At 47.6% G+C, this 26,930-nt stretch overlaps 12 protein-coding genes across 12 annotated transcripts; 6 read left to right on the forward strand and 6 right to left on the reverse strand.

Annotated features, from left to right (window-relative positions):
• Positions 1-14: 14 nt before the first annotated feature.
• Positions 15-1,998, forward strand: FSUBG_2121 (uncharacterized protein; the record flags this gene model as incomplete). The annotated part of the gene is made up of 6 exons (XM_036679862.1): positions 15-33; positions 202-256; positions 305-583; positions 634-1,071; positions 1,119-1,342; positions 1,391-1,998. The coding sequence occupies 6 exons, from the start codon at positions 15-17 to the stop codon at positions 1,996-1,998; spliced, it is 1,623 nt and encodes a 540-aa protein (XP_036542397.1).
• Positions 1,999-2,211: 213 nt separating this feature from the next.
• On the forward strand, positions 2,212-3,548 carry FSUBG_2122 (uncharacterized protein; the record flags this gene model as incomplete). The annotated part of the gene is made up of 2 exons (XM_036679863.1): positions 2,212-2,866; positions 2,926-3,548. 2 exons carry the CDS (start codon positions 2,212-2,214, stop codon positions 3,546-3,548), a joined length of 1,278 nt encoding a protein of 425 aa, XP_036542398.1.
• A 142-nt stretch (positions 3,549-3,690) lies between these two features.
• Positions 3,691-5,285, reverse strand: FSUBG_2123 (nicotinamide mononucleotide permease; the record flags this gene model as incomplete). The annotated part of the gene is made up of 3 exons (XM_036679864.1): positions 3,691-3,857; positions 3,906-4,577; positions 4,625-5,285. The coding sequence occupies 3 exons, from the start codon at positions 5,283-5,285 to the stop codon at positions 3,691-3,693; spliced, it is 1,500 nt and encodes a 499-aa protein (XP_036542399.1).
• Positions 5,286-5,804: 519 nt separating this feature from the next.
• On the forward strand, positions 5,805-7,001 carry FSUBG_2124 (uncharacterized protein; the record flags this gene model as incomplete). The annotated part of the gene is made up of 1 exon (XM_036679865.1): positions 5,805-7,001. The coding sequence occupies one exon, from the start codon at positions 5,805-5,807 to the stop codon at positions 6,999-7,001; it is 1,197 nt and encodes a 398-aa protein (XP_036542400.1).
• A 905-nt stretch (positions 7,002-7,906) lies between these two features.
• On the forward strand, positions 7,907-10,030 carry FSUBG_2125 (transcriptional regulatory; the record flags this gene model as incomplete). Its single annotated transcript, XM_036679866.1, has 1 exon — positions 7,907-10,030. The coding sequence occupies one exon, from the start codon at positions 7,907-7,909 to the stop codon at positions 10,028-10,030; it is 2,124 nt and encodes a 707-aa protein (XP_036542401.1).
• A 117-nt stretch (positions 10,031-10,147) lies between these two features.
• On the reverse strand, positions 10,148-11,242 carry FSUBG_2126 (lipase esterase; the record flags this gene model as incomplete). Its single annotated transcript, XM_036679867.1, has 3 exons — positions 10,148-10,711; positions 10,785-11,165; positions 11,213-11,242. 3 exons carry the CDS (start codon positions 11,240-11,242, stop codon positions 10,148-10,150), a joined length of 975 nt encoding a protein of 324 aa, XP_036542402.1.
• A 679-nt stretch (positions 11,243-11,921) lies between these two features.
• Positions 11,922-13,581, forward strand: FSUBG_2127 (cyclopentanone 1 2-monooxygenase; the record flags this gene model as incomplete). The annotated part of the gene is made up of 2 exons (XM_036679868.1): positions 11,922-13,400; positions 13,453-13,581. The coding sequence occupies 2 exons, from the start codon at positions 11,922-11,924 to the stop codon at positions 13,579-13,581; spliced, it is 1,608 nt and encodes a 535-aa protein (XP_036542403.1).
• A 686-nt stretch (positions 13,582-14,267) lies between these two features.
• Positions 14,268-15,410, reverse strand: FSUBG_2128 (uncharacterized protein; the record flags this gene model as incomplete). Its single annotated transcript, XM_036679869.1, has 7 exons — positions 14,268-14,328; positions 14,374-14,496; positions 14,556-14,608; positions 14,658-14,715; positions 14,766-15,160; positions 15,210-15,288; positions 15,340-15,410. 7 exons carry the CDS (start codon positions 15,408-15,410, stop codon positions 14,268-14,270), a joined length of 840 nt encoding a protein of 279 aa, XP_036542404.1.
• Positions 15,411-15,964: 554 nt separating this feature from the next.
• On the reverse strand, positions 15,965-16,438 carry FSUBG_2129 (uncharacterized protein; the record flags this gene model as incomplete). The annotated part of the gene is made up of 1 exon (XM_036679870.1): positions 15,965-16,438. One exon carries the CDS (start codon positions 16,436-16,438, stop codon positions 15,965-15,967), a length of 474 nt encoding a protein of 157 aa, XP_036542405.1.
• Positions 16,439-17,134: 696 nt separating this feature from the next.
• Positions 17,135-21,246, reverse strand: FSUBG_2130 (light induced alcohol dehydrogenase Bli-4; the record flags this gene model as incomplete). Its single annotated transcript, XM_036679872.1, has 7 exons — positions 17,135-17,437; positions 17,493-17,520; positions 17,580-17,871; positions 17,949-18,303; positions 18,903-19,761; positions 19,810-19,863; positions 20,546-21,246. The coding sequence occupies 7 exons, from the start codon at positions 21,244-21,246 to the stop codon at positions 17,135-17,137; spliced, it is 2,592 nt and encodes an 863-aa protein (XP_036542406.1).
• A 502-nt stretch (positions 21,247-21,748) lies between these two features.
• On the forward strand, positions 21,749-24,307 carry FSUBG_2131 (proteoglycan; the record flags this gene model as incomplete). The annotated part of the gene is made up of 1 exon (XM_036679873.1): positions 21,749-24,307. The coding sequence occupies one exon, from the start codon at positions 21,749-21,751 to the stop codon at positions 24,305-24,307; it is 2,559 nt and encodes an 852-aa protein (XP_036542407.1).
• A 176-nt stretch (positions 24,308-24,483) lies between these two features.
• FSUBG_2132 (Autolysin) lies at positions 24,484-25,239 on the reverse strand (the record flags this gene model as incomplete). The annotated part of the gene is made up of 1 exon (XM_036679874.1): positions 24,484-25,239. One exon carries the CDS (start codon positions 25,237-25,239, stop codon positions 24,484-24,486), a length of 756 nt encoding a protein of 251 aa, XP_036542408.1.
• Between the last annotated feature and the right edge of the window lie 1,691 nt (positions 25,240-26,930).

The raw sequence follows: 26,930 nt of genomic DNA on the forward strand, positions 1-26,930 counted from the left end.
CCCTAACCATTGAAATGCCTCCTGTACGATCTGGTAGAGCTTCAAAAGCATGTGATCTTTGCCGCAAATACAAAACTCGCTGTTACGCTTCCGGCAGCTCAAATGGAACCTGTTTGCGTTGCAAGACCTTATCTCAACGATGCTCATTGGACTTTCACGGCCATCGACGCTCGATTTCACCACCTATACATGAACAAATAGACGTTACACGCACAGACTCGGTTGTTAGAGGTCGGAGGAGTTCAGTTGATGATAGGTTTGTACAATCGTGGATACGATGAGTTATCATTAACGGTTCGTATAGGTTAGAAAGGCTCGAGCGAACAGTCATCGCTTTAGTCGACAAACTTGACTCGAAACTGGATGAAATTGCTGGCTCGTCTAATCAGAATAGAGCTTCTGTTGTGGAAGTACCAGTACCATCTGCAGAACTCGACCCGGCTCCGGTGTTTTTGATACGTGATGCTGCAACTGATGCAGGAGTTCACTCTCCCGAGCAAGCAATAACGCAAACAGGACCTCAATCAGATGTTTTATCAACAGGACTAGTCTCGCTACAAACAGCTCACTCACTATTAGGACTGTAAGCTATCACCATTCTTAGTTAAATGATGAACAACTGACATGTTTCAGATTCCATGTTCACTACGGCAGATGGGTCAGATTTCCAGAAGACATCCCAACAGACAGGCTCCTCTCACAAATACGCAAGTCCCCCTTACTTCTTTGCAGTATCTTCTTGATATCTGTCCGGCACACAAGTCAGAGTCTGGCAGATCGGCTCGCTCCCAGGCTTTTTGAAGAATCGAAGCGCCTCATCACAACATCCTTACTGGAAGTACCGCAGACTTTAGAGTTCTTCCAAGCCGTACTTATACTAAGCCTCTGGTCGACGACTATAGGCCAAGTTCCTTTGAGCATAGACAGCTGGCTACTCACAGGATATGCGATACAGCAAGCGCTCGCGAGCCCTCACTTCATGGAAATTATCCGCCCCGGCTCGTCTCAGCATATCGATGATTCGCTGGATGCTTGGTGTTTATGGAATCACCTATGTGTTGCACATCTTCAGTATGCTCAAGAGTCCTCTCATGAGATATTCGCTGACGTTATGACAGGTACTGCGTCGGAACTCGCAGGCATTCACTGCTGACCCAAGCACAAGTCGACCAATGCGTCAATTTCGTCAAGTGTAATGAAGTGAGCAACTACGAGGCGAGGATGGGAGCAGAAGTTCAGCTCTACTGGATCATCTACAACAAATGTGGAATTGCTCAGGCTGACCTTGCTGGAACGAAACTTGCTCTGCAAACGTGGCAGCAGGAATGGATGGTTCTTTTTCGTAAGTCTATCCTCGAGGTCGTAAGGTATTAATGTTGACATGATCCAGACGAGCCCAGATCACAATTTCTACAGATGGGCTTTCACTTTGCTCACCTTTTGGCTCATTGCCAGTCCCTCAAATCACCCAAATCAGTTATGCACAGTTCCGTCCTCAAAGAAATGATTAAGCATTCAAAAGTCATCATCAATCTAGCCATCGACACAACCGACGATCGGACTCGCCATTTAACCGATCACATTTATCACATCCTCAGCTTCTCTGCACTGACGCTCTGCCAAATCGTTCACACATACGAGTCCAAACTGCGAGCAGCTAATTATGACACCACCGAATTGGATAATATAGTATTCAAGCTTATAAACTGGTTCAAGACCATTGGGTTGCCTTGTCACGCTGCGCATATTCTCGGCGATATTGTCCATGCACAGTTCCAAAAGCTTCGACCAGGGTTCCAACCATCAACGCCTCTTGTTTCCGGGGCACTATCTGAGAATTCTGGTGCTGATTATAATCCCGAAGAGTTACTACTACCACCTGACCTTTCTTTCTTGTATCCGAGTTTTATAGGTTCAGAGATGTTTGATGCGGATGGCGGGTTGGAGTCTTGGCCGGAATGGGCTCAGGTTCATTCAGATACAGACGCGTCTGTCTAGTAATATTTAGAGAATAATATGAAGCTATTAAGTACTTGCAATTACTTCACCAAGAGGAATCGTAAATTGTCAATGCACGAAGATGGTCGTGTAACAGGCAGCAGCCAACGACTGACACACGGATATTTTCCGCTCCGTTCCGCGATCAATTTCTGTCTTTTGAATCCATCATGATTATCACCCTTCTCCCTCACGCATTGCAACACCACCAAAATGGACCGGCTAGCACCAGAGATCATATCCCATATCATAGAAAACCTTGTGCCAGATGAGTACTTCTCGCCAGCTAAATTCTGGGACGAAACTAGACCTCCAATCCGCTGTCTGGCACCTTTAGCAGTACTATCTCGCCGATGGCAGCCTCTCATTGAAGAGGCATCTTTCCGTGAGCTCAAATTGAACTCAGAATCGGTCTTGTATGCAATCGAGAACAAAATTCTCACCCCCAGACGTCTTTCATATCTCCGCCGGCTGGATTACTCGTTTCCACCACCAGATGAAGAACATCCTCCAACGGTAGGGCCCGAAATTGACACGGGTTTTATGCCTCTTCTTCGGCTGCTCGCTCAAATACCTTTGCAAGAGGAGCCATTAGTAGAATTTAACGTCACCATACCCTGGGCTCCAAGAGGCCCTAGTTATCTCAGTAAACTGGAAGATCACGTCGAGGACAATTTTGAGAAGTTGAATCCATGTCTCCCGGAATTGCCCATGATACGACATTTCTACCTCGCCCGCGGGTTTGATCGCTTTTTCTACTCCCCGCGCTCTTTTTGCTTGATAGTGGGTATGATGTCGCGTCTGGGATTGCTTACTCTACGCCTGATGTCCGAGAGAGGACCGAAGAATGTGTTAAAAGAGAGAAATGGTAAGTTCAACGCTACTCTACTTCAGATAGTGACAATTTCTCACAATAAAACTTGCTAGAGCTCGCACTATCATTGAATGATTTGCCTTCGTCCATCCATCAGTTCGACCTCGATTACTATGTTAATCCGCGCTTGCTGTGGGATGCCATGTCTCTTGAGCCGACAGAAGACGACATTTTGAGTCGAGAGCTATGCAAATTCTCGCAAAGAGAAGGCCTGAAAGATTTCTCTTTTGGGGGTAGCATCGAGCCTACTATATTCTGGCCATCCGAGTCAGATACAACCAAAGAACCTCACTGGCCAAGTCTCAAGGCTTTCGAACTCACACCATCTGACATGTCGCCCTCAGGGAAGCGGCTTGTCGTCCGCAACGTATGGCGATCACCAGATAACTGGCATCCTATGTATCCCGTTGACGATGTGGCGAATAAATATTATGCCGCGGCTGCGCGATGTGTATCATGCATGCCCAAGGCGGAATATCTCTCCATAGAGCTGAAAGACTCTTGGTCCACGACCCTCGTTTTCTGCACCGAATATCCCAACGACCCTGACGAGCCGATTTTGAGACTCTCAGGAGGAGGAGGTGCCAAGATCTCTGAGGAGAGTGAGAAGGAATGGCGGAAGACGGCGGAAATCCATAACCTGAAGTTTTCCATGGAAGTTGATGAGGAAGAGTAGGGAATGGATATAGAAAGTAAAGCTGGAAGTCACAGAAGAATGAATAAAAATAGTCATAAGGGTAATCAAATCTGCTGAATTCTCGATGTATCCCAAACTGTGTTGCCTAGACCAATCATACTACAACATTGCTAACGATGTTTTAAATCTCACTTCTAGCCTCATCTGAAACGACCTGAAATTTTGCCTCAACACCAGCATCCCCATTATCAAAGAGTCGGTACAGCAACTTCCAGACCAGAATAACAACGGCGGCAGCAATGGCACAGCCGGCAGCAATACTCAGTCCGCGAGTATACCTAGGAGCATCTAGTCACAGTTAGCCAAGAACTTATGCAAAATGGGGTTTGTGTATACCTTGGGTTCTGAAGAGTTGGTTACCAGGAAAGTTGGCAAGCTGGATACTCATCACATAAGCAGCCAGGGCAATAGGTCTCTTGTAATCCTGCATCTTAGTTGTGAGCCATGCAGCACTGATGGCTTGGACACAGCCCATTCCCATCTGTGTCCAGACCACTCCACCGTACAAAGTCCATTTTGATACACCATTTGGTGCAAGGGCTAGCCAAAGTAGACCAGCAGCTCCCCAGAGGTAGCCAAGGGCAATGTGAAGCCCGCGCTCGCGGAAGTGATCGCTGCTGAATGCCAACGTGACTGACCAAATCAAGGCACAGACAGAGCCAACAGAGTTGAGACCGTTGGCCTGAAGGGAGGTAAAGCCGAGAGACTTGATGATGGAAGGCGCGTATGTGTTCATAGGAGAGATCATAACCATGGAGAGAAGACCAGCGACGAGATGACCGTATAATCTCCAGTCAGTGAAAGTATCGACAATGTGTGACAGTAGAACTGGTTGACCGTATCGGAGGGCTTTGGTAGGATCATTGCGGATGACACGGGTGACGATGGTAGAGGCCTCACGCTCGGTAAAGATGTTGAATGATTTGCCAAAGAAGGACTTCGGCTTGGCGGCATTGTGAGGGAAGTATAGGTATGCGAGAACTCCGAGGAAGCAGGTTAAAACACCCTCTGTACATCGTTAGTACTAATCTTTCATGCACAGCTTATAGACTTACCAATGAGGAACAACCACTGCCAGCCATGAAGACCACCTCGGCCACGAAGGGAAAGAAGACCAATAGACAAAGGCCCACCAAGAGCACCAGCAAAGCTGTTTGATGCCCAGAAGATGGCATACCTCAAAGCAAGCTCTTGGTTTGTATAGTATCGCGAGATGTAAAGAGCAAAACCGGGGATGTAACCACCCTCAAGAGCACCGATAAAGAATCGAGCAGCGCATAAACCGTGTGCGTTCTTCAAGAAGATTTGAGACCAGGTAGCAATACCCCAGAGGAACATGGTGATTGGCAGGAATCGTTCAGGGCCGATGTACTTGCTGATCATGTTGAAGGGTAGCTCTGTAATGATAAAGCCAACTGTGAAGAGAGTTTGTGCAAGGTTGATGTCTGAGTTATCGATGTTGATGTCCGTTCGAAGGGTGTCGGTTAGAGCATTGCCGATGTTGGTACGATCGAATTGTAGGAAGCAGAAACAAAGAACGATAAAAGGCAAGATGAAGAAGTCAACTTTGAGTAAAGCTCTCCTGGTTTCTCCAGACTCAATGGTAAGGGTAGGATCATAGCCCGGAACATGGATAGCTTCGTCCTGAATAACATCGCCATCGTGTTCCGAAGTCTTAGACTGCACCGGGTGACTCTTTTCAGAAAAGGAACTCATTGTAACGAGGAGTTAACTTGCAAATCCAAAACTCTTGTGGTTTCTAACATGATGGTATCGAACAATGCTACAGTCTATATACTACCTCCCTGCCAAAGCAATACTGATGTCCTGATAAGCGATGTGCCTAGATCTGTATGGTGTTGAAGATACCATGGCGACGATAATGGCGTGCTGAATTGGGTTAACCTATTGGAAGACATGATAAGATGAGATGGCGCCGGCGGTGATAAGGAGGGACCGTCGGATCGTTATCAGCCGGCGGCATCCCGACGGCATCCCGCAGGCTTACCGCCGGGATGCCGCAGCGTTGACGGTTTCGCAATATCACGCCAATATTTATTTGAAGATATCATTTTGCAAAGAAGTAATTGTCTACAAGTACAAAGTAAAGTCCAGTGTATTGAATCATCTTCAAATCGGATAAGGCATCAAGCAAGACAATCTCTCAATAGGCCTTGAAACTATCACCAAGCTCTAGCAATCCATCAACCAAAAACCAGAAATCAAGCATCTGCCATGGAACAAAACACACTTAAAAGGCGTGGCGTCGGCCTCACAGGTGTCGACAAGGATAAGTCCTTCGGGGGCTACACCCTTTTCTGTCCCCTGACCAGCGACACAGCTCACCTGGTTGACATTGACGGCAAAGAAGTCCACTCATGGAAACTCCCCGGCAGAATTGGTCGACACGCTAGAATTCTACCCAATGGCAATCTTGCTGTCAACACTCTTCGAACAACTGAACTCACCACCAAAGATGGAGGTCCATTCCCCTTTCCCTTCTTTAACAAGTACGGCGGTGGAGTAATGAGTGAGCTTGATCCCGATGGCAAAGTGGTGCGTCAGTTCACGGATGATCTTGGCCATCATGATCAGTACCACTATGGTGATGGACGATTTCTTTATACCGGTCTTGAGGCTCTGTCTCCTGAAGACTCAGCGAAAGTTATCGGTGGTGTCCCAGGGAGCGAGATCGACGGCATCACATATGCTGATACCATCAATGAAGTCGATGAGAAGGGCAATCTTGTCTGGCAATGGAAGGTCTCAGAGCGCCTCCCGCGAGACGAATACCCCCTTCAAGCCCACTACACAAGAGAACACTACCCACTCATCAACTCCGTCATCCCGATGCGCGATGGTCAACACATCCTCGCATCTCTCCGATCAGTATCATCCGTCATCATCATCGAGAGATCTACTGGCAACATCGTCTGGAAGCTCGGCCCAGAAGTTCTTGCTCAACAGCACAACGCTACTGAACTAGACAACGGCAACATTCTCATCTTCGACAATGGAGCTTTTCGCAACGGTGAATCTATCACGTATACCCGCGCCATCGAGGTCGATAGACAAACGAAGAATATCGTCTGGGAGTACAGAGACCGCTCACAGATGCACAACTTCTTCACCCCATTCATGGGCAGTGCGCAGCGATTAGCAAACGGAAACACGTTACTGTGCGAGAGTGCCTTTGGAAGATTGTTTGAGGTTACTAAAGATGGATATGTTTGTTGGGAGTTTATCAACCCGCATTTTGCGCCATATCCCGATCAAGCTACATCGAAGATATTCCCTGGGGAGTCGAATGCCCTGTTTAGAGCGTATCGGTATTCTTTGGAGGAGATTCCTTGGCTGAAGAAGAAGTTGGGAGGAATTGATGGCGAAGCCCAGGCTTCGGGAATGTTGGGAAGCATGTGTAAGCAGCAGTAGCCTAAGCATGAAGCAATACAAGACTCACAAAAACATTGGCATGATACTAGAGCTAAGTCTCCCATCTTATATCGGCGTGGACTTGCGAGATAACCAAGAACCTTTGGGCTTTCATCCCACTGGGTATATTTCAGTTTGCAGCATGCTGAACCCTGTTTCCTTGAGCAACCCGTTTAGTTTAGTAGTGAAAGGCATCACTAGTACATACTGGAACCAGTGACCGCGAAATAGTTTATACAGCATTGGCCATCGGCTGTAGTGCCCTGCATCGGATCGGATCCGGGGCTGCGGGGTTCCGATGGTTGTGGGATAGACCTGTCTCCCCCACACTTCACCTCGGCAGAGCCGAGAGAGTTGATACACCCTACTTATTAGGAACAATAACTACATATCGCACTATTAATCTCTGAGTTTACGTGCTCTGCTATGTCAATGGCTGGGGGAGATTAAAACTGGTTCGACCGTCTTTAGAAAGAGCCCAAAGCGACGTAGACCACGTAGGCAATGGGTACAATTCAATACTTGCCATATAGACTTCTGTGTGTTGTATCATTAGTGAGAAAGTTACAAGATGTCTGTCGCGGAAAACAAGGGAATCAAAAACTAAGATCCCGTGTTAAAAGAGGCCACAATGGCCATGCTCGCAATGCCCTGTATGGAGAATGTAGCTGAACCCAGCCCGCTACCAGGTTCTCCAGACGTGGCCGCATGTAGTCAAATCTAAACCAGATATCCATCTGTCTTAATAGGTTCGCTTCCTTTAGCGTACCTGGGAAGATTCTAACCCCGCAATCTAGGTCGCCCGCAGATCCCGTTGAAAGACTTAAATGTTATCCGTCCCCGGATTTCTTGAGTGTTCTCGTACTCTCATGTCTCTACTTCTATTTATAACGCCTATGTAAACAATGCCTTCTCGTAAACTCAAAGACAGCGAACGCCTTCGGTGCGCTAATGCCTGCTACACCTGCAAGCGTCGCAAAGAGCGCTGTGACGGCCGTCAACCGTGTGGCCGCTGCATCACCCGCGGAGTGGATGCCGAGTGCAGTTTTACCCCTTCTCCGACAACAAGGCGCAGAGTTCGGAAGGCTCGCCCTAACCATGTGAGCCCTACATCTGGTGTAGACAACTCACAGGGTTACATATCACCAAGCGTATCCTCCTCTATCGAAGTCTTTGGCCAAACACTGCCTCAAATCGGCAGCCAGACCGGACATGATTCACACAGCGCCCGCACCGATCATCCACAGCTCTCTACGCTCATACAAGACGGCCACGGGAAGTTCGTCTTCATTGGCGATGCAGCAAACCTGTCGTTTCTGCAGATAATCCGACGACTAGTTCGCGATTCGCTCGGTCCCTGTGCATTCACGGAGGACGCTCTACAGCATCTCATGGTTGAGGCCAAACCGTCGGATAGTTCTACATGGCTTGTCAGTATCATGGATTATGCGCCAGTCATGCCCGAAGAGGAAGAGGCTCGGTATCTAGTCTCCTGGTTCTTCCGCTCAACCAGTTGCGTGCTCAACCTCTTCGAAGAAGGAGAAATCAGCGAGTCAATGGCATCTTGGTATCAAAAATGCTCCGGCGAACAAGAAGATAAAGCTTCGGTAGCAGTCTTCTTTCTCATATTTGCAATTGGCGCCCAGACATGCCCTGAGAATAGGGACAAGGAAGCAGAACAGTATTTCAACTACGGACGCTTCCTGACCACATCCGTCATCATGGACGACATTAGTATATCCGCCGTGCAGTCCAACATTCTTATAACTATGTACCTGCTTGGTGCTTCACGGCGGAACGCTGCCTTCATGTACCTCGGCAGTGCTGTCCGCGCAGCATATGCTCTGGGAATTCAGCGACACGATGTCAACAAGCATTTCAAGCAGTCCGAATACCTTGTGCGAGAGAGGCTGTGGAAGGTTCTCCGTGTCCTAGATCTCTTTATGAGTGCATCTCTTGGTCGTCCCCCATCAACACACGAAACTCGAAATACAGGCACCGACGAGAATTATTCGGCTTCTAATGATCTATGCTCTATCTTTGAAGATATCCTTACCAACATCTACTCCCCGCAAAAAGTCTCAAACAGCCACCTGGAACGAATCAGTGAGCATCATAGACAATGGGCCAACAAGTTCCCTCTAGGTCTCGCCACTGATAGCATAAAACCATCGAAATTCATCGACGAAGCCGACGGGAAGGAAACGCCAAACATCGGTTTATGCCACCTCAAAGAAGCTTATTATTGGACGATAATGCTGCTTGCTCGACCGTCCTTGACGAAAAGCGCTTCCAAACATATGTACAAAGCCAGCAAGGACATGAGTCAATGGGAGCCTCCGACTACGGCAACTGAGCCAGACCAGGTCCTCGCCTTTTCCTGCGTCGACTCTGCAGTCAGGACAGTTGACCTCCTAAAAGTCATGGGAGACAACCGAGAAATTCCAAAACGTCTCCCGTTTGTCGTAAATTCTCTATTTGTTGCAGCCTTGGTACTTGGGACCGCCTACTTCAACGACTTGGATCATATCTTCCCTCTCGAGAAAAGCATGATTGGCGTGCGATCCTTGATGTCCAGGTTCAGTACTCATGACCCTGTCGCCAAGGGCGCACTGCAAACTATCGATAACCTACAAACTGTCTGCAACATATACGTCGATGAAAGAGCGCGCCGGAAAATGGAGAGACAGAGCCTTCTGGTGCGGAACCTGTTTGGTACTGTGCATGATAGATCCAGGCCACAGACTCCGAGGCCTAACGAAAAAGCAAAGACAAACTCTGTCAGTCTTTTCAACCAGAGTGAGGAAATCGTTGATACTTGGTCATTTGGAGAATCTATTGGAGACATGGATGGGGGGTTGATGGGCATGTTGCCACATGAAGCTTTGGAGGCATTCTCACTTCCCACGCCCACCACGATCGATTTCGGCTCATTTGATGCTAGTTTTCCTCTTTTCTCAACTGTAGATGTATGTAGTCTTGAGGTTGAAGGAAATATGGGGACGAATGGTTTGGCGTTTGGACTGTGATATATGCAATTGGATGGCCTATGATTTAATGAAGGATTGTTTTCTGCATATAGCTATCAAATTAAAAGATATATTGGGCAACTGTAAGCTATGTATATATGTATAGACTCTGATGAGCTAAGTGCTAGTTTTAATGGCCCAGCTGATCCCGGTTATCAGCTCTTTCAAGAACACCTCTGTCTCAGGTAGAGATGGGACTATCCAGAAACAATGAGGCATATCTCCATAATGATCGCTCTTGGTAGGCACGCCAGCCGAGGACAGGCTGTCATGGAGGATCCTCCCATCATCTCGCAATGGATCCATACCGCAGGTCACGATATATGTTCGAGGGAAAGCCTTCAAACAGCTATAATCCATCATTGGGAAGTAGTTCTTGTCTTCGGGATCAATGCCCGTGTTATCAAACATCTGCAGAAGTGATTCCTCATCGATTATAGGTACGTTGTCTTTGTTATCCTTGTAGGACGAGTGCTTCGACTGGAACTTTGCTGGGACGTTTCGTGGGTGGAATGCTACTGGGCATAGTGCAACAACTCCAGTGATAGCATCCGTGGGCAGATTGGTTTCACCAAGGACTACCTTTCGAGCAACTGCGAGGGCAAGGGCGCCGCCAGCTGATGTGCCGATGGTAAACATATTAGAGTGATTGCCGCCAACGATTTCGGCGTGGTTGAAGGCCTGAGAGTCAAAATTGTCAGAGAAGGGCCTTGATGTACTTGCAAATAGGCCGAGAACTCGCTATTCCACTTACCCATTCGTAAAGTGTCACTGCGTTCTCTAAATGTGCCGGGGCCTTGTGTTCAGGAGATAACCGATAATCAACGCTCAAAATAACCACATTGGCATTCAGTGCGATATACCGACAGAAGCCATCCTCAGAGTCAAGGTTCCCTACAACAAAACCGCCAGAGTGAAAGAAAACACCAATGGGCAAGTTCTTGGCTTCGGAGTTGAGAGGCGTGTAGGTCCGATATGCCACGCCACCTACTTCTCCATCACTGATCTTCAACTTGTTTTCTGGAAAGGGAGGAGCTTGAGATGCAAGGAGAGACCCGAGGCCTATGAATTGATCTCTCATTTCTTCCGCGGAGCCCTTTAGGACGGGGCGAACGCCACCCAGAGACTCTTCAAACTGTACGGGTTAGTGCTCATGACAGATTGGGTAGCATGGGAGCTTACCTTGAGCCAGGAGTCGGCGTAGGAAGACATATTTATTATGTTTTTATTTAATTTTGTTGAGCTTTGTAGATTGGATGTTATTTTTGTATTGAAAAAAGCTTTGGTTAGGAGCAGTCCGGTAGGCGAACTATCTGTTCTTGTGAGCGCTTGTGGAAGAAGCCTGTTTAATAGTACTTCTCCTCAATCAATTCTTCGGATAACATGAATTATCAATTTGGGAAGTAAAATCAGCTTCTTGTTGTTTCTTCGGAAGTTTGTCAAGAGTTCCGCGGAACAGAACCTCAAGGAGGTTTTTCGGATATAAAGCCCCCCAGATACCGATGGCCAACGCCACATCCGAGCCGAAAAACAATGGCATCTTAGTCGAGTATGTTTATACTTGGATCAAATAAATGTGGAATTTAGTTCTAGCATACTAGATATACATGGCGGCCGAAGCTCAGACTGCCTGGTCAGGTGTTTCGGCCTAGGTTCCGATGCTCCCGGAGTCTCTTGATGTTGTGATTCTTCCGAAGACTGACAGCGGAAGTGATTTTGAAGGATAAGAATCGTTTATATATAGCTTCAATAGACATGACTCTTAGGGGCATTAACAAAGCATTGTATCATTTAAACATCGACAGTCGACCAAGGCTTGAGTTATACCAAACATTCTGATCTTATCCACCGAGGGTCTTTCTTAAATCCCTTATACAAAAGAATATCCATCATGACCGTCAACACAACAGTCCTAGACGCACTCATCGTCGGCGGCGGGTTCGGTGGTGTCTACCAACTCAAACGACTCCGCGAAGAAGGCTACAGTGTCAAACTCGTCGACATGGCCTCTGACTACGCTGGTGTATGGTTCTGGAACAGGTACCCAGGTGCTCGAGTGGACAGTGCCATACCCCACTATGAATACTCTGACCCCGAGCTATGGCGTGACTGGAACTGGACACAACGCTTCCCCGGCAGCGCCGAGCTTAGAGAGTACTTCTCCTACGTCGCTGAGAAATGGGATCTTCGCAAGGACACCTTCTTCAACACATATATCTCCAAAGCTGTTTGGGACGAGGAGACGAGTAGATGGCAAATTGAGAGTAAGGATGGCAAGAAATTCGTTGCGCGATACTTACTCTTGAACACTGGCTTCGCAGCCAAGCGTCACACACCCGACTGGAAGGGTATCGACAGGTTTGCTGGTCTCTGGATCCATCCCTCTTACTGGCCCGAAAAGGAACCTGATCTGAAGGGCAAGAGGATTGCAGTCATCGGAACAGGTTCCACTGGCGTCCAGCTCGCACAAGAGCTTAGCCAAGTTGCAACCGAGTTCGTGCTGTTCCAACGAACGCCCAACATGGCACTGCCCATGAAACAGATTGAATATTCGCGAAACGACAAGTCAATTACTGAAGAGCGTTACAACGAGGTCTTCAAAGGTCGACTTGCTAGCTTTGGCGGATTCGACTTTAACTTTTATCCCCACGACACTTTCAGTGATGACGCCGAGACGCGTCGTGCAGTATATGAAGAACTATGGAGCCATGGCGATTTCAAGTTTTGGCTTGCGAATTATCAGGATATGATCTTTCGAGAGGACGCGAATGCAGAAGCCTACAAGTTTTGGAAATCCAAGGTCCGATCGCGCGTTAAGGATCCCCGCTGCCAGGAGATCTTAGCTCCAGAGAAACAGCCATACAGTTTCGGCTGTAAGCGAATTTCTCTTGAGAACGGTTTCTACGAGATCTTTAACCAGTCCAACGTCTCCCTGGTAGACGTCAACGCCACGCCTGTTGTTGAAGTCACAGAACGCGGTATCAAGACAACTGAGAAGGAGTGGGAGTTTGATGTCGTAGTTTGCGCAACGGGTTTCGATGCCATCACTGGCGGTCTGAAGGATATCAACATCCAAGGCGTTTCGGGCGTTAAACTCGCAGATAAGTGGGAGACTGGTGCAAAAACGTACCTCGGCATGGCTGTTGCTGGGTTCCCCAACATGTTCTTCACATATGGACCTCAAGCACCCACGGCGTTGTGCAATGGTCCGACATGTGCTGAGTCACAGGGCGAGTTCATTGTCAAGGTTATGAAGTACATGTCGGCCCATGGCCGTCATAAGATTGAAGCCTGTAAAGATGCAGAGGCTGAGTGGGGGGCACAAGTCCGCAACATCGCCAGTGCTTCTCTTTTACCCAGCACCAAGTCGGTATGTTGAACTCATTTTCGGGGATGAAATCCAGATAGCTAACGTGTTTTAGTGGTATATGGGGGATAATATCCCAGGCAAGCCGCGCGAGTGCTTGATTTACCTTGGTGGCGTTCCAACTTATACCAAGACGCTGAAAGACTGTACTGAGAATGGGTTTGAAGGGTTTCAGCTGAAATAGGCCTCGAGAGCTCATCGATTGACATGGAGATGATAATGACAGTGGAGTCGTTATAGGAATATGAACATGACTAAGGCTGAGAGTTTTATCCAATCAGGAGCATCAAGGCGCAGTGGCAGAGTGGTCTAATGCGATAGACTAGAAATCTATTCTCCTCGGAGGCGTCTGTTCGAATCAGGCCTGCGTCGCTCCAGAAACTTATCTTTTGTCAATTGAGTAAAAATTTGAATTTTTGCTTGCCTTTCATTACGCATGATGATATCTGCAGACTTACCGTGAAGATGTCAGTTTGTTAGCGAGAGATAGAGGTAGTTAACTGCTAGACTGTATACTTAGCTATTATAACTTTATAAGACATCTTGATGAATCAACAGTCCCCTTTTTAGATCTTAGCTACAGGAAAGGAACATTTAGACCCAGGAGTTAACGCTCTATGCTCCTCCCATCTGCCTGAGTCCTCTTGCATAACTGACATTACTCAGACATCCTTCCACATACGACCAAAGCTCGTAGAGAATACGGGGTCCCGTCCGCTCCCCCATCGTCAAGCTGCGAAGCGCCGGATTAGTAGTTGGGTCGGTGACGACCAGCGAATCCCCGGTGTTGTATGTTCTTTTTGGTCTTTGTCGCTCGCACCTGAAATAACAGAGCCGTACGGATCTAGAGAGCCTTGAGAAACCAGAGGTCTATTTCAAACCACCGGACAGGATGATATCTTGTCCTGTGAGATATCCAGTTTTTGCCATCCTTTGAAATGTCAGTCGTTATCCAAAATGATAGAGAAATACTTACATGACAGCAATATTGGCAACCTCCTGAGGATGGCCCAATCGGCGTACAGGGACACTCGCTGCAATAGCCAGGCCAGGATCTGTTTCTTTGAGTTCCTCCAGGTCCGTTTTCCTTGTCCATGTTCTATGTCTCGTGTCAGTCTATTTTACCGAGACCTCCAACTGCAGACGAAAAGTACTCACGTTTCTTTGGGCGTTGGGATCATGTCTGTAAAGCCAATCATTGCGGGGAGAATCTGGACCTTATGTTAATATCTGTGTGGGGACAGCTTGTCTATAACTTACAGTGTTGACTGTGACTCCCTCACCTGCCAAGACAGTTGAAAGATTCTTACCCATGGAGCTTCCAGAAATCAGTTCTTTTCTCTTATGCTCCATTGATCAGTATCTTACCTCAGAGCACCCTTGGTTGCCGCATAATGACACCCATTAATACCACCACCAGTACTCGCAATACTCCCGACCAGAATCACGCGACCCCAGCTTTGCGCCCTCATAGCAGGTAAGCAGGCCTTCACCACCACAAACTGGCTCCTCGCGTTAACTTCCATAACCGAGTCCCAGTCATCTTCTTCGATACTCTGGATATCTCGGATGCGCCTACCAAGACCAGCATTCGCAACGAGAATAGACACTGCTTTATGCTTGGCGGAGATGCTAGAGTCTTGGAACACTTTGTCGACCAAACCGCGAGTTTCGTCGCGAGAGCTGAGATCTGCTGAGACACAAGGGAACAGTTGACCGGGGTGGGCTGATATTAGTTCTTTAGACAAAGCTTCGACTTTATGCTGGAAAGATGGTTTAGTATGAGGCATTCCGTTGGGTTGGGTAACCCACCAGACTGGCGTTGCAATGAAGTACGACATCGCAGCCCTCTGCCGCAAGAGCTCTGGCAATAGCTGAGCCGATTCCACCACTGAGAGTAATTAGAATTGAAACGATCGGATCATATAGGTGCATGTTGTACCTAGCTCCGGTTACAAGAGCGAGACGCCCCTCTACCCGGTTATCAACGTCACGGATGTGATAGGTAGTCATTCTGCCATTTTGTTTAAGGGATAAGAGAGTATTTGATCAGGCAAAGGGAGATTGAAAAAGAGAAATGAATTCGAGTCGATTAAGAGGTGATGAGATCGTTTTCCGATAGCTGGTGCTTTATCCGAGGGCGGAAGAGGGAGGGGTAACTGGTGGGTTGGGATAGGTTCTTAGCTAAGCGATCCTCGGAGTGAAAGCCGGGTGTATATTTCTGCCGGCCGAGGACCAGAGCATCTCTAAACACCTTTGAGAAATATAGCCATTGAGGGAGTGGATGAATGCACTCAAACACTATGACGCATGACTACGGACGTTGGATGTTAGAGCTGGGGTGACATACTTATGAGCGCCACGTTGCACCATGGAATATTCTCGATATACATGCAATTTTGACATTGACGTTCCTGACCACCAATAGACGTCTATTCACTATGGCAGGATGACCAATATAAACACATGCACACAGTAAGACGACAGTATTTCAGGTCAAAAGTGAGATATACATTGAGTTTTACGCACAAATCATGGACAGCTTATTCTACCCTGAAATCCCAACCCTAAATAGGTGTAGAAATGAACTTGGTCTGAAAATCGCCAAACTTCAAGTGCTCACCAACAATATTATCGTTGGTCGAGCTGTAATTCGCCGTAGCAGAGATCTGCACCTCCTTCCCAAGATCAGGATAATCAGTGCGCCGAACCTCGACAGTAGTAAACTGCCCAGAAAAGTACTGGCGAGCCTCGTACGCCATGTCGTTACAGCGCTCAAAGTCAGGCTTCCCCTTCAGATCGAGGTCATCAGAAACGACCTGCAGGCCGTGGCATGAAGCTGCAAAGTTTCCTGGGTCGGGAACACCGTTATGTCCCTTTACGGTAAACGCCCATCGGATGGAATGGCCTTGGGGATCGGGTGTGGCGCTGTAGTCATCGCTGGACCAGGTGCTGTGGAGGTCCTTGGGGTTGGTGACTACATAGGGTGTGCCTGAGACGTTGCATACGAAGGCGATGAGGAGGATGGCTCGGGCGAACATGGTGAGATAGATAGATGAATGGTGCTGCTTGAGTTTCAGCATAGTGGCCTTCTGTAACTGATCATGGGGATCTATCATATGTACTTACCTCTGGCGCAGATTTTGAGTAAGTGGGAAAGAAAATCAGTTTCTGTTCTGAATGTCAGGTTGGAATAAGAGTAGTGCCAGCGGGAGAATGAACAATATATACTGGGCATTCACCCTTGTCGTCCTTTGACATCTATTCTCCAGCACTAGGGTTCTAAAAGTCTAATATATATAAATACGAGATGAAACGCCATTTTTAGGCTTCTTATAGTTCATTTTGCTCGTGTTGACGTCCGTGTCGTCCGGTGCCTATAAATTATACCTGCTGGTCGTCTCGTGTCAAAGCTTAATATCCCGGCAGTTCAATAGTCAGTGCCGGCATCCGATTAGCCTACAAGTTGCATGGATACCTATTGAGTAGCCTAAATTTGATAGTCAGGAACCTTGACTTTAGCTCACCCTTAATTAATCTTTGTACGAGTGCTCACCGCCGAGTTCAATGCTCTTGAAGCACCGCCCGGTCGTATGATGGGTTTCGCAATCGTGTTCAAATCTGGAACCTGTATTTAATGTTTTAGGCTCTGATGATTCTGGCTTCTTGGATCACCGCATACTCTTAATGCCATCTGATGAACATGAATAGCCCAGCTCTTATTGAAGACCTAGAGCTCAAGCTTGGGCATGCTCAACAAATTCATCACCCTTCTCATGCGGCTTGCTTTCCACCTTTGTTGCCTTCTCAGGATAATCATCCGCCAACAGCTCATAGAGAGCAAGCTCTTTCTGCATATCCCTAGCCACTTGAACTATATTCTCACCACGAGCAAAAATGTTGTCAACCTCTTCAAGAACCAAGTTAGACGTCTCGGGGTACAAGACGAAGATAATCGGAACGAAAATGAGGTTGGTAGCCATAAAAATGAGATATGCCTTCCACTGAAGACGATTAATGAGGACGGGAGTGATCATGACCTGTAAATCGTCAGTTTCAAATAAACAGAGAAACTTGCTGGGGAGTAAGGCATACTACTTTGGAATTCCAGAGCCAGTTAGAACTGACGCTAATGGCAGTTCCCTTGGTTCGAGCAACGGTTTATGTCTCGGAAAAACCCACGGAACACAGTTCATACTCGCACCGAAGACGAGCATGTAGGTGAAGAAGAAAGCTACTGACCTAGCAGCAAATGCTCGGCCTCGTGATATATCATCAACCTGAGATAAAAGTGCGGCAACCATCATCACCGAGAACGACAGTCCAGCAGACCCCCATATCATGGTAGATAGACGACCCATCTTGTCTAAAGCCAGTGTTGGGAGCAAGGAGTCGATGGGGAACATCAGCTGGATACAGCCGGCAATGATCTGTGCAAGTCTATGTTCGAGCTCGATGTTGGCGGTCAGAACAGCTGGATACGTTAGCATTTCAGTTATTGCATCAGGATAAAGGACTTGCTTAAGATGTAGTAAACCGCCAGGTTGATACCGCCAGTCTGGTTCATAAACTGCACATACCAAGCAAGAAAGACTCGGTATCTCGTGCTAACTTTATCCTTTCTGAATGTGGAAGCCAAAGAAGTACTTCTCGCTGCTTCAGCTTCAATGGACAACGCCGTCTCCATTGAATGGACCTCTCGCGGGATATCAGGGTGATCAATTGGGTTATCATAGACTGTTGACAGCACTTCTATGGCCTCTTGTCTCTTCCCATGGTTGAGCAACCAACGAGGTGATTCAGGTACACCAAACACCACAAAGATGACCCATAATGCAAAGGCAGCTTGAAAAGCGAGAGGCCAGTGCCACGCGAATGGTCCCCCGACGAAGCTGAAGGCAAAGTCCTATCAGTAAGCCAAGACAATGCTGATACCGACGAGCATGACTTCCACAGAGACGAGACGGCCCCGCTTTAGCCGAGCCCTTTCACTATTTTCGTGGACTTTGGGGAAACCCCAGAGATCAGCGTTTGGTCTTGTGGAGAAGAGGAGTTTTGCTTGGTGGTTATAGTTGCCATGTTGGGAAATGGCTGAGAGTCAGGTGTTGTTTACATCGTTCGGGCGTGGAGGGCGATGCCAAGCGGTTGTATTGAATGAGTTTGGTAGGATGAGCGATTCAAGTTCTGATAGTGCCTTGTTTAACTAAGAATCATGGCGGCCAAGAGCTGATTGTCAAATGATTGCTTAGTCGAAAGATTCATTAGCTGTCGGGGTAATGTAAGTAGAGTCCCCCTTGTCTGGGGAGATCCTTCACCTGAATTTCTCTTCAGTTTTGTTGAAATGGTGATATATTCAGATGGCCCAATAAAATAGTGTACCGAGAAGATTGTAACCTACAAGAAATCTATAGAAACGAGTCACTATGGCCTTTGCCCAATATTGAAAATGCCCCCCATTGGCATCAATATGCTATTCCAAATAAAACAGTCCAACACACTACTGACCACCTGCTCAGACGTTGTCCAAAGCTGTTTCGCCAACTCGGCGTTATTCGCATCCTCGGTTGGTTCTTTCAGTCCACCAAACGGCATGATGAATGATCCAGCATACTTGTCTCTGTGCTGAGCTGGTTCCGGGTGGGCAGCAGCAAACAGAGGCGTGATGGCACCCTCGAAAGGTGAGAGGTTCGATCGGAAGACGTCGTTGTCTCTCCCCCCAAGATATCCTGCCGCTCCATCTGTTGCAACCCCTCCGGGATGAACACTGAGGGCTAGAATGTCAACGCCTTCTTGGTCAAAACGGCGCTGAAGTTCTTTGGTGTGCAGAATAGTTGCGAGTTTGGAGTAGCCGTACCGAAGATAATTAGCTAAAGGCTCATTCTCACTACCATAGGCATTATTGAAATCTTCTAGCGATCCAAATTTTGCACCCGTCGGAACATCATAGTGAGCCGTCGAAGCAACATTCACAATCCGCACCCCAGGATGTTCAGCTTGAGTCTTGTTAAGCAGCGGTAACAGCTCCCTAGTAAGAAGAAAAGGGCCGAGGTGATTGATGCCAAATGAGACAGAGATGCCATTGCCGTCTTTATCAAGAGGTCTGGCGATAACAGCAGCGTTATTGACTAGAATATCAAGCCGGGGCTCCTCTGCAACAACCTTTCTCGCAGCGAACTGCACTTGTTTGAAATTTCCCATGTCAACGGCAAATGGAACAAGAGATTCGGGTTTTAGCTGCGGTGATTCGGCAAGCATGGTTCTGATAGCTTTTGTTGCTTTTTGAAGATTGCGGGCGCCGATGTAGACTTTTGCTCCCTTGAGTGCGAGTTGATGTGCGATGTGATAGCCGATGCCATCTGGAGTGCTACAGAAGCTATTAGTTGTATGTTGCTGCAAGCGCGGTGATACTCACTTGGCTCCTGTGACGAGGGCGACTTTGCCTGCTAAGGATGGGATATCGTCCAAACTATACTTCTTCACTTGTGTTAGTCATTGGCCAAGGTATATCAATTAGTTGCGTACTGGTCGTAGTATTTCTTTATGGTCCACCGTCGTGTGAGAGATTAATGTATTCTCAGGGAGCTTTGTGAATATTTTCGTTTCTTGTGTGCTGTAGTAACATTTACACCCAAAAAATTGAAACGCTTATATAGTGTGCTCAGTCACATCTCGCGATAGCTAATTACTCAGCCTACATCATGTTCTGTGGTATTGCCAATATCTAAGCTCTCAGAACTGGCGATTATGCTTACAAACACAGACGCAGCGCGACCTCCACTACGGCTTATCCAAGCGCCAATGAGACTCAAGTTTTTGTTGGCGCATATGTCAGCATCCAAAAACGATTCTCGAAAGGACCGTAGGCAGGGTTACCCGAAAAAATAGTCCTTGTCTACCGCGTCATAATTGAAGTTGCTATGTCCGCCCTGCAGGTCCAGGGTGCCCGATCAAAAAGCAGATTTCTTCAAATCCCTGCTATGCACATCTTCAACATTATCCAATGAGCCCCATTCAACGTCTAGGCTGAGAAGTCCACAGTATCTATATAAGCTTGTCCTGGGTAAGAAGCACAAGTCAACCCTATCATAAAATACAAGCCCCCAGAATCAATTTGCTCTTGCGTGTAGGTGCAAGTCGAAGAAACATACTTCCACTGGTCTACACTCGAGGTGAGATCAATAGGCGTGGCATCCGTCCAAGCGTTACTTTGATATGAGCATATGAGCGTAACAGCAGGGCAGAGGGAGTTTGCATTGACCCAAGCGGACATGGTATAGGTAACACCAGCAGTGATGGAACCCTGGAGCGGCTGTCTGATGTAGTCTATGAGGAGTCTCGCCCCTAGGGTTTTGGCCACGAGAGCAGAGTTGGGTCCGTCATGCTTGACACCAGAGGCGATGGATACGGCAAACTCGTCGTAGTAGAGTTCCCAAGGCGCGACAGATGAATCGTCATCATCGAATCCAGTATTGCTGATGAAAGGTATAGCCGATGTAGCCTCCGATGCAGTCGTCGTGACAGTAGTGGAGGCAGCTTCAGTCGTCGTGTCTTCGGTTGTCAACAGGGCAGTGGTAGATGTTTCCCTGGGGTCCACAGACGTCTCTGTGCTGCTTACGGACTCCGTGATAACGATACTCGATTCTTCGTTTGAGAGATAAGTGGAGGAGGATGCGACCGCAGTGGTTTCGCCAAAGCTGGATACAGTTGTGGAGCCGAGAGTGGTCGGAGCATCGCTCGTGGTATCCGTAAGGCCTTCAGTTGTCCGGGAGCTTGGTTTACAGGGGCCGGCTTGAGAGCCTGCCACCAAACAAGCTGCTATAAAAGCGGTGACGTACGTCTGTCGGATCATCCTGAGCGAGTGTGCTGGGATAACGACTGTGAGCGTATAATCAACAAAAATGGGTGAAGAGAGTCACGCAAATGCAAACCTGTAAAAGCCAAAAATAAAAAAAGCTCAATCGCTTTAAAGGGGGGTTATTGAGGCTTGTTTTTTTTTCTTTGGTCTAACTTAGATGCTCGTCGGCCTCAGTGGTGAAATCAATAGTCCATCAGATCGGGCTTAGTGGGATCAATAGTTCAGTTGAGCTGCATGGAACTTATACATAATGAAATTGATTTGATATGCCTGGCTCTGCCTCAACAGTTTATGGTGCGCTGACCCCTGCCTAGCTGCGATTTACTGCAAGCTTGGGCAGCCTAAACAACCTAGTTGCGCTAAAAAAAAATCAATAGAGCCATTAGAAAAAGGCATCTCTCAGAGGCTCATTATACGGATAAGAAGACTTTAAAATCATCCACTTTCCCTCCTCTCGTACTCCAAGCATTGCCACTTCGTCATATACTTTTTCAGCATGCATCTGTCAATGCGCTTCGGGGCCTTCTTGGTCTTGAACCTGTCTCTTCTTCCAAGTGTGATAGCATCTTCAACTTGCAGTCAATTATCCGGCAGTGTTTACACTGGCCCCAACGACAACAAATTCGATATTCTATGCGATACTTCTACAGTCAACGGGAATATCTTTGCCTATTATTCAAACGGAGATGAGTTTTCAGATTGCGTGGATCGATGCGATGCTGTGAGCATTTGTGTTGTTGCATTGTATCTAGCTGGAAGCGGTGACTGTGCTTTGATCAACAGCTATCAGGGAACTAGCGCGTTCAATAGGAACGATGTGGGTATTAAGAGAGCACCTGAGACTACAACATCAGAAGCTGCTACTACGTCTGAAGCTGCCACTACATCTGAAGCTGCGACTACGTCTGAAGCTGTGACTACATCAGAGGCTGCTACTACGGAGACCACTTCGACAGAAGCTAGTTCTTCAGAAACCACATCGTCGCAGGTTACCAGTGCAGAGACAACTACATCTGAGGCAACATCAGAGACCTCGACCTCTGCAGAGTCTCAGATTACTACAGTTACTACTGCTTCGCTTTCCACCAGTACCAGCATCGAAACATCAACCGATGACTGCGACGATGAGACCTCATCAGAAACCTTGATCTCTGCACAGTCCACCACAGCTACTACTGTTGCTACAGGCTCACTATCCACCATTACCGCCAGTGTTGAAACATCAACCGATGACTGCGACGATGAGACCTCATCAGAAACCTTGATCTCTGCACAGTCCACCACAGCTACTACTGTTGCTACAGGCTCACTATCCACCATTACCGCCAGTGTTGAAACATCAACCGATGACTGCGACGATGAGACCTCATCAGAAACCTTGATCTCTGCACAGTCCACCACAGCTACTACTGTTGCTACAGGCTCACTATCCACCATTACCGCCAGTGTTGAAACATCAACCGATGACTGCGACGATGAGACCTCATCAGAAACCTTGATCTCTGCACAGTCCACCACAGCTACTACTGTTGCTACAGGCTCACTATCCACCATTACCGCCAGTGTTGAAACATCAACCGATGACTGCGACGATGAGACCTCATCAGAAACCTTGATCTCTGCACAGTCCACCACAGCTACTACTGTTGCTACAGGCTCACTATCCACCATTACCGCCAGTGTTGAAACATCAACCGATGACTGCGACGATGAGACCTCATCAGAAACCTTGATCTCTGCACAGTCCACCACAGCTACTACTGTTGCTACAGGCTCACTATCCACCATTACCGCCAGTGTTGAAACATCAACCGATGACTGCGACGATGAGACCTCATCAGAAACCTTGATCTCTGCACAGTCCACCACAGCTACTACTGTTGCTACAGGCTCACTATCCACCATTACCGCCAGTGTTGAAACATCAACCGATGACTGTGATGAGACTTCATCCCTTGAGACATCGGCTACTGTGACTACATCTACAGTAACAGGATCCCAGGTACAGCCCACGACCTCTTCCTCCGCCAGCCAGGGCTCCTCCAGTACGAGCAACCAATCCTTAGAGGTTTCTACTTCTGCTCCCTCAGCTACTTCGACTATTTCGACAACATCGTCTTTAGCGACTACAAAGAGTGAGGCTTCTCTATCAACATCTCTGCCAAGCTCTGTTACAAGCCAAGCTGGGTCATCTCTACCTGTGTCTTCGGGTACTACAGTGACTCAGACTTATATTCAAACGTATGCAACCTACAGCCAGGGAGCCTCGTCGTCCGGTTCTTCATCTACCAAAACCACAAAGGTTGGCTCTAAGTCGCTTTCCACCTCCGGTGCCACTATCGTCAAGACAACATCTGGAGGTCATCTACCAACGCCCTACCCCACTGCTTACAACGTCTGGACTGTTTGCCTGACTGTAGTCGAGTATGTTACTTGCTCCACTGGTGTAGTTGCCGAAACAGCTACTACTACCACATATGTCACTGTTGGCAGTAACGGTGGGAGCTATGGACCTCCAGTGATCACAACGCCTGCTGGTTGTATCGGAGGTTATCAGGTAGATGCTAGCGGCCATAGCTATCCTGTGGCACAGCCTACGAAGGGATCACCAGGCAACTCTCAATCCGGCTCTCAGACCGGCCAACCCGATATTCCTGCTCCAGCTTCAGAGTCACATGGAAGCTCTCAACCAGGACAGGGCGACAAGCAGCCTTCTGTTCCAGGTCAAGGCTCACCAGAGCCCAAGAACAGCAAGCCTCAAGCGACGCAAGGTGGTGCTACTCAGACAGCTGTCTCTGCATACCAGCCTGGTGCCTCGGCAAATTCTTCGCCGTCATCGGCTGTTCATCAGGGTCAGCAAGGTGTCACAACGACCTTGGCTACCGCAGCAAGTGTTACCGAAGAGATGCAGGCACCCAAGTCCACACACAGTGGCTCATCGGAAGCTGGAGAGGCACCATATACACCAGTCACTGTTTCAGGAGCCAACAAGCATCAGTACATGGTTTGGACAGTGGCCGCTGGAGCCCTTCTCGGATTGGGGATGTTGTTTTAATGATATTCATGAGTTGAAGTAGATACAAGGCATGTAAATATTATATACCGTCAATAATTGGAACAGTTTAGTGTATATAGATAGCCCTTGAAATAATCCAAAGGTAGCGAATTACTATTATTATGCGAATTAAAACAGATATTGCAATACTAAACGAGGTCCCTCAATATACCGCTCTACTTAGGGGCGGGAGTTGTCTTCGCCTTCTGACCAGCAACGCTAACACAGTAATAGTAATTAGCCCAAAGGTTTTCGCACTTTGACCCAACGGCAGGATTCCACTTGTAAAACTCATCCAAGTCGATCTTGAATTCCAACGCAACAGCAGAACAAGTGTCACCCTTAGAAACACGGTGGTATTCGTTGCACGACTTGGTAATTCCTTTCTGAACCGGCGAAGGCGCTTTGTTGCCGGTGACATTCTCAGGAGTGGTCGGTGTCGGAGTCACAGCCTTTTCAACACCAACACAAACATAGTATCCCTTCTTGAGACCCTGACAGTGCTTGCCAACAGCGGGGTTCCATTTGTAAAAGTCGGCAAAGGAAAGCTTGTTCTGCGTCTCGATCGACTTGCATGTCGTGGTCTTGCCAACAAGAGCGTACTTGGCGCAGTTCTTGGCGATGCCAGCTTGGGTAGGGGAGTATTTCTTCGCTGGAGTTGAGGGGGTGACGGAAACGCAAGCGTATGCATTTGCCAGCAGGGCGTTGCAATCAGTACCAGTCTTGGGATTCCACTTCTCAAAGTCGGATAGGGAGATCTTGTTCTTGGTAGCGACCGAGGAGCAGGTTTCACCCTTTTGTACAAGGTAGTATGACTTGCAGTTGGCGACAATGCCCGGTTGCTGAGGTTCGGGGGCCTTGGAAGATTTGGTTGCTGCCCCAAAGACTGGGAGCAGGTTTCCAGTAAAGACAAGGAGGGTCTTGAGCTGCATGTTGGTAACGAGTGAAAGTGTTTTTGCTGATGGCTCAAAGACGAAGTCAATCCGAGGATAGCAGCTTGCAAGTGAGATACATGGCGAGGGGACTAGGGCCTTTTATCTTCCATGAGTGAGTTTACTTGAAGTTACATTGTCTTAATAAGATGAAATGAGGCAATGCCATTGAAGGCTTATTTGTCTTGGGTAAATGCAAGTGACGCTATCGTCGCCCGCTACAAAAACCTTATCGTATGCTATGACACGGGTAGATCGGCTGACACTGACTGTTGAGAAAGCAAAACATTCAAAATATTTAAAGCATTTCTGGGAAGTACATCTTGTCGCCAATTCTTGTAAGCTTGTAAGTAAAACCAAGCTGTTGTTTGCTATTCCATACTCCAGCACCATATCATATAAACGAGTCTGAAAAATCACAAGCACAAAGAAGCGCTTTATCTGTACACATTAACTTGCCGCTCTTCCGTTGTCCTGAAGGAGACTACGTACTATCGTTGTAAACAGAGTTCAGTTTATATTCGCCTGAGGTCTAAATACGAGAGAGAAATTGCACATCCTTAGTGAAACCAAAATACTACGCTTTAAGTTTTGACTACTGCGGCATTACGCATAAATGCAACTGCCGGCCGTGCACTGTCGCGAATCTAATTTCATCATCCAAATTATGCCACGAATGGCACACGGGGATTTACCCTGTGGGCTGGTTGATCCGTTCAGGATGGCGGATACGTCGATTTTGTGTTATGATTAGAAGAAAAGGTTTTTGACAGATGGCATGGACTTGTGCTATTTTTGACATGTCAATCGCATGTTGACTGATTGTCTGAGAACGACGTTATACAAGCAAGGACGCGACCAAGGGACCAATGAGAAGCATCTCACTACGATACGCGTGGATACCTGGCTTGTACCACAAGAGCCTACCTAATCCCTGGCTGTGAGCTGGATTGCAAAAAGATGGAGCAAACGAAAGACTGACCGACTCTACTCTTCTAAGGTCAGGAATCGTCAGTTGATCGGACGACAGCGGCAGCGGCAGCAAGGGGTGCTGCAAAGGCCCACTACCTTGGACGACCAAGTATATAAAGTGCAACGAGATGCTACCATTCTCTCTAGCATTTCACGTCAACATAGAAGCATCGCGATCATGAACATCGAAACTCTACTCTTACTGCTCGTCCCAATGGGAGTCCTGTCACAACGTATTCTTGGCTGTCGTATGCCAAACGGGGCCTTAAACCCAAGCCTAAACATTTGTAATGCTGCTGGTGGCAGCTTCAGGCTGGTTAAATCCCAGGTAAGGAAGAGGTCTACGAGATAACGAACTTCATAACTAACAGGTAGTACAGCCAGGCTGCTGCACCAATGGACGGGAAGGCGCCGCTGTTACCGAGTCCCGATTTGCCAATGGGTGCAATGACAATGGTGGACATATTGGCCCTGGCGAAGTTCTAGCCTCCAGCTGTTGAGATTCGCTTGAGATGGTAGATGGGATAATCATAAACTGAGGGGAGGAAACTTCAGCAGATGGGTCTAGCCATATCCAGTATTTTGAAGGTGAAGAGCAACAACAAGGAAAAGACTGCAAAAGACGATAAATTCCAACAGTCTCAACTGCAAGCTAGACAGCCAGTTATATTCAATTGAGATGTGATTTCTATCATCAGATAGGAAATTAAGTGATGAGT

The sequence above is a fragment of the Fusarium subglutinans genome (genome assembly GCF_013396075.1).
Source record: "Fusarium subglutinans strain NRRL 66333 chromosome Unknown NRRL66333_c0000018, whole genome shotgun sequence".
NCBI classification, from domain to species: Eukaryota; Fungi; Ascomycota; class Sordariomycetes; order Hypocreales; family Nectriaceae; genus Fusarium; species Fusarium subglutinans.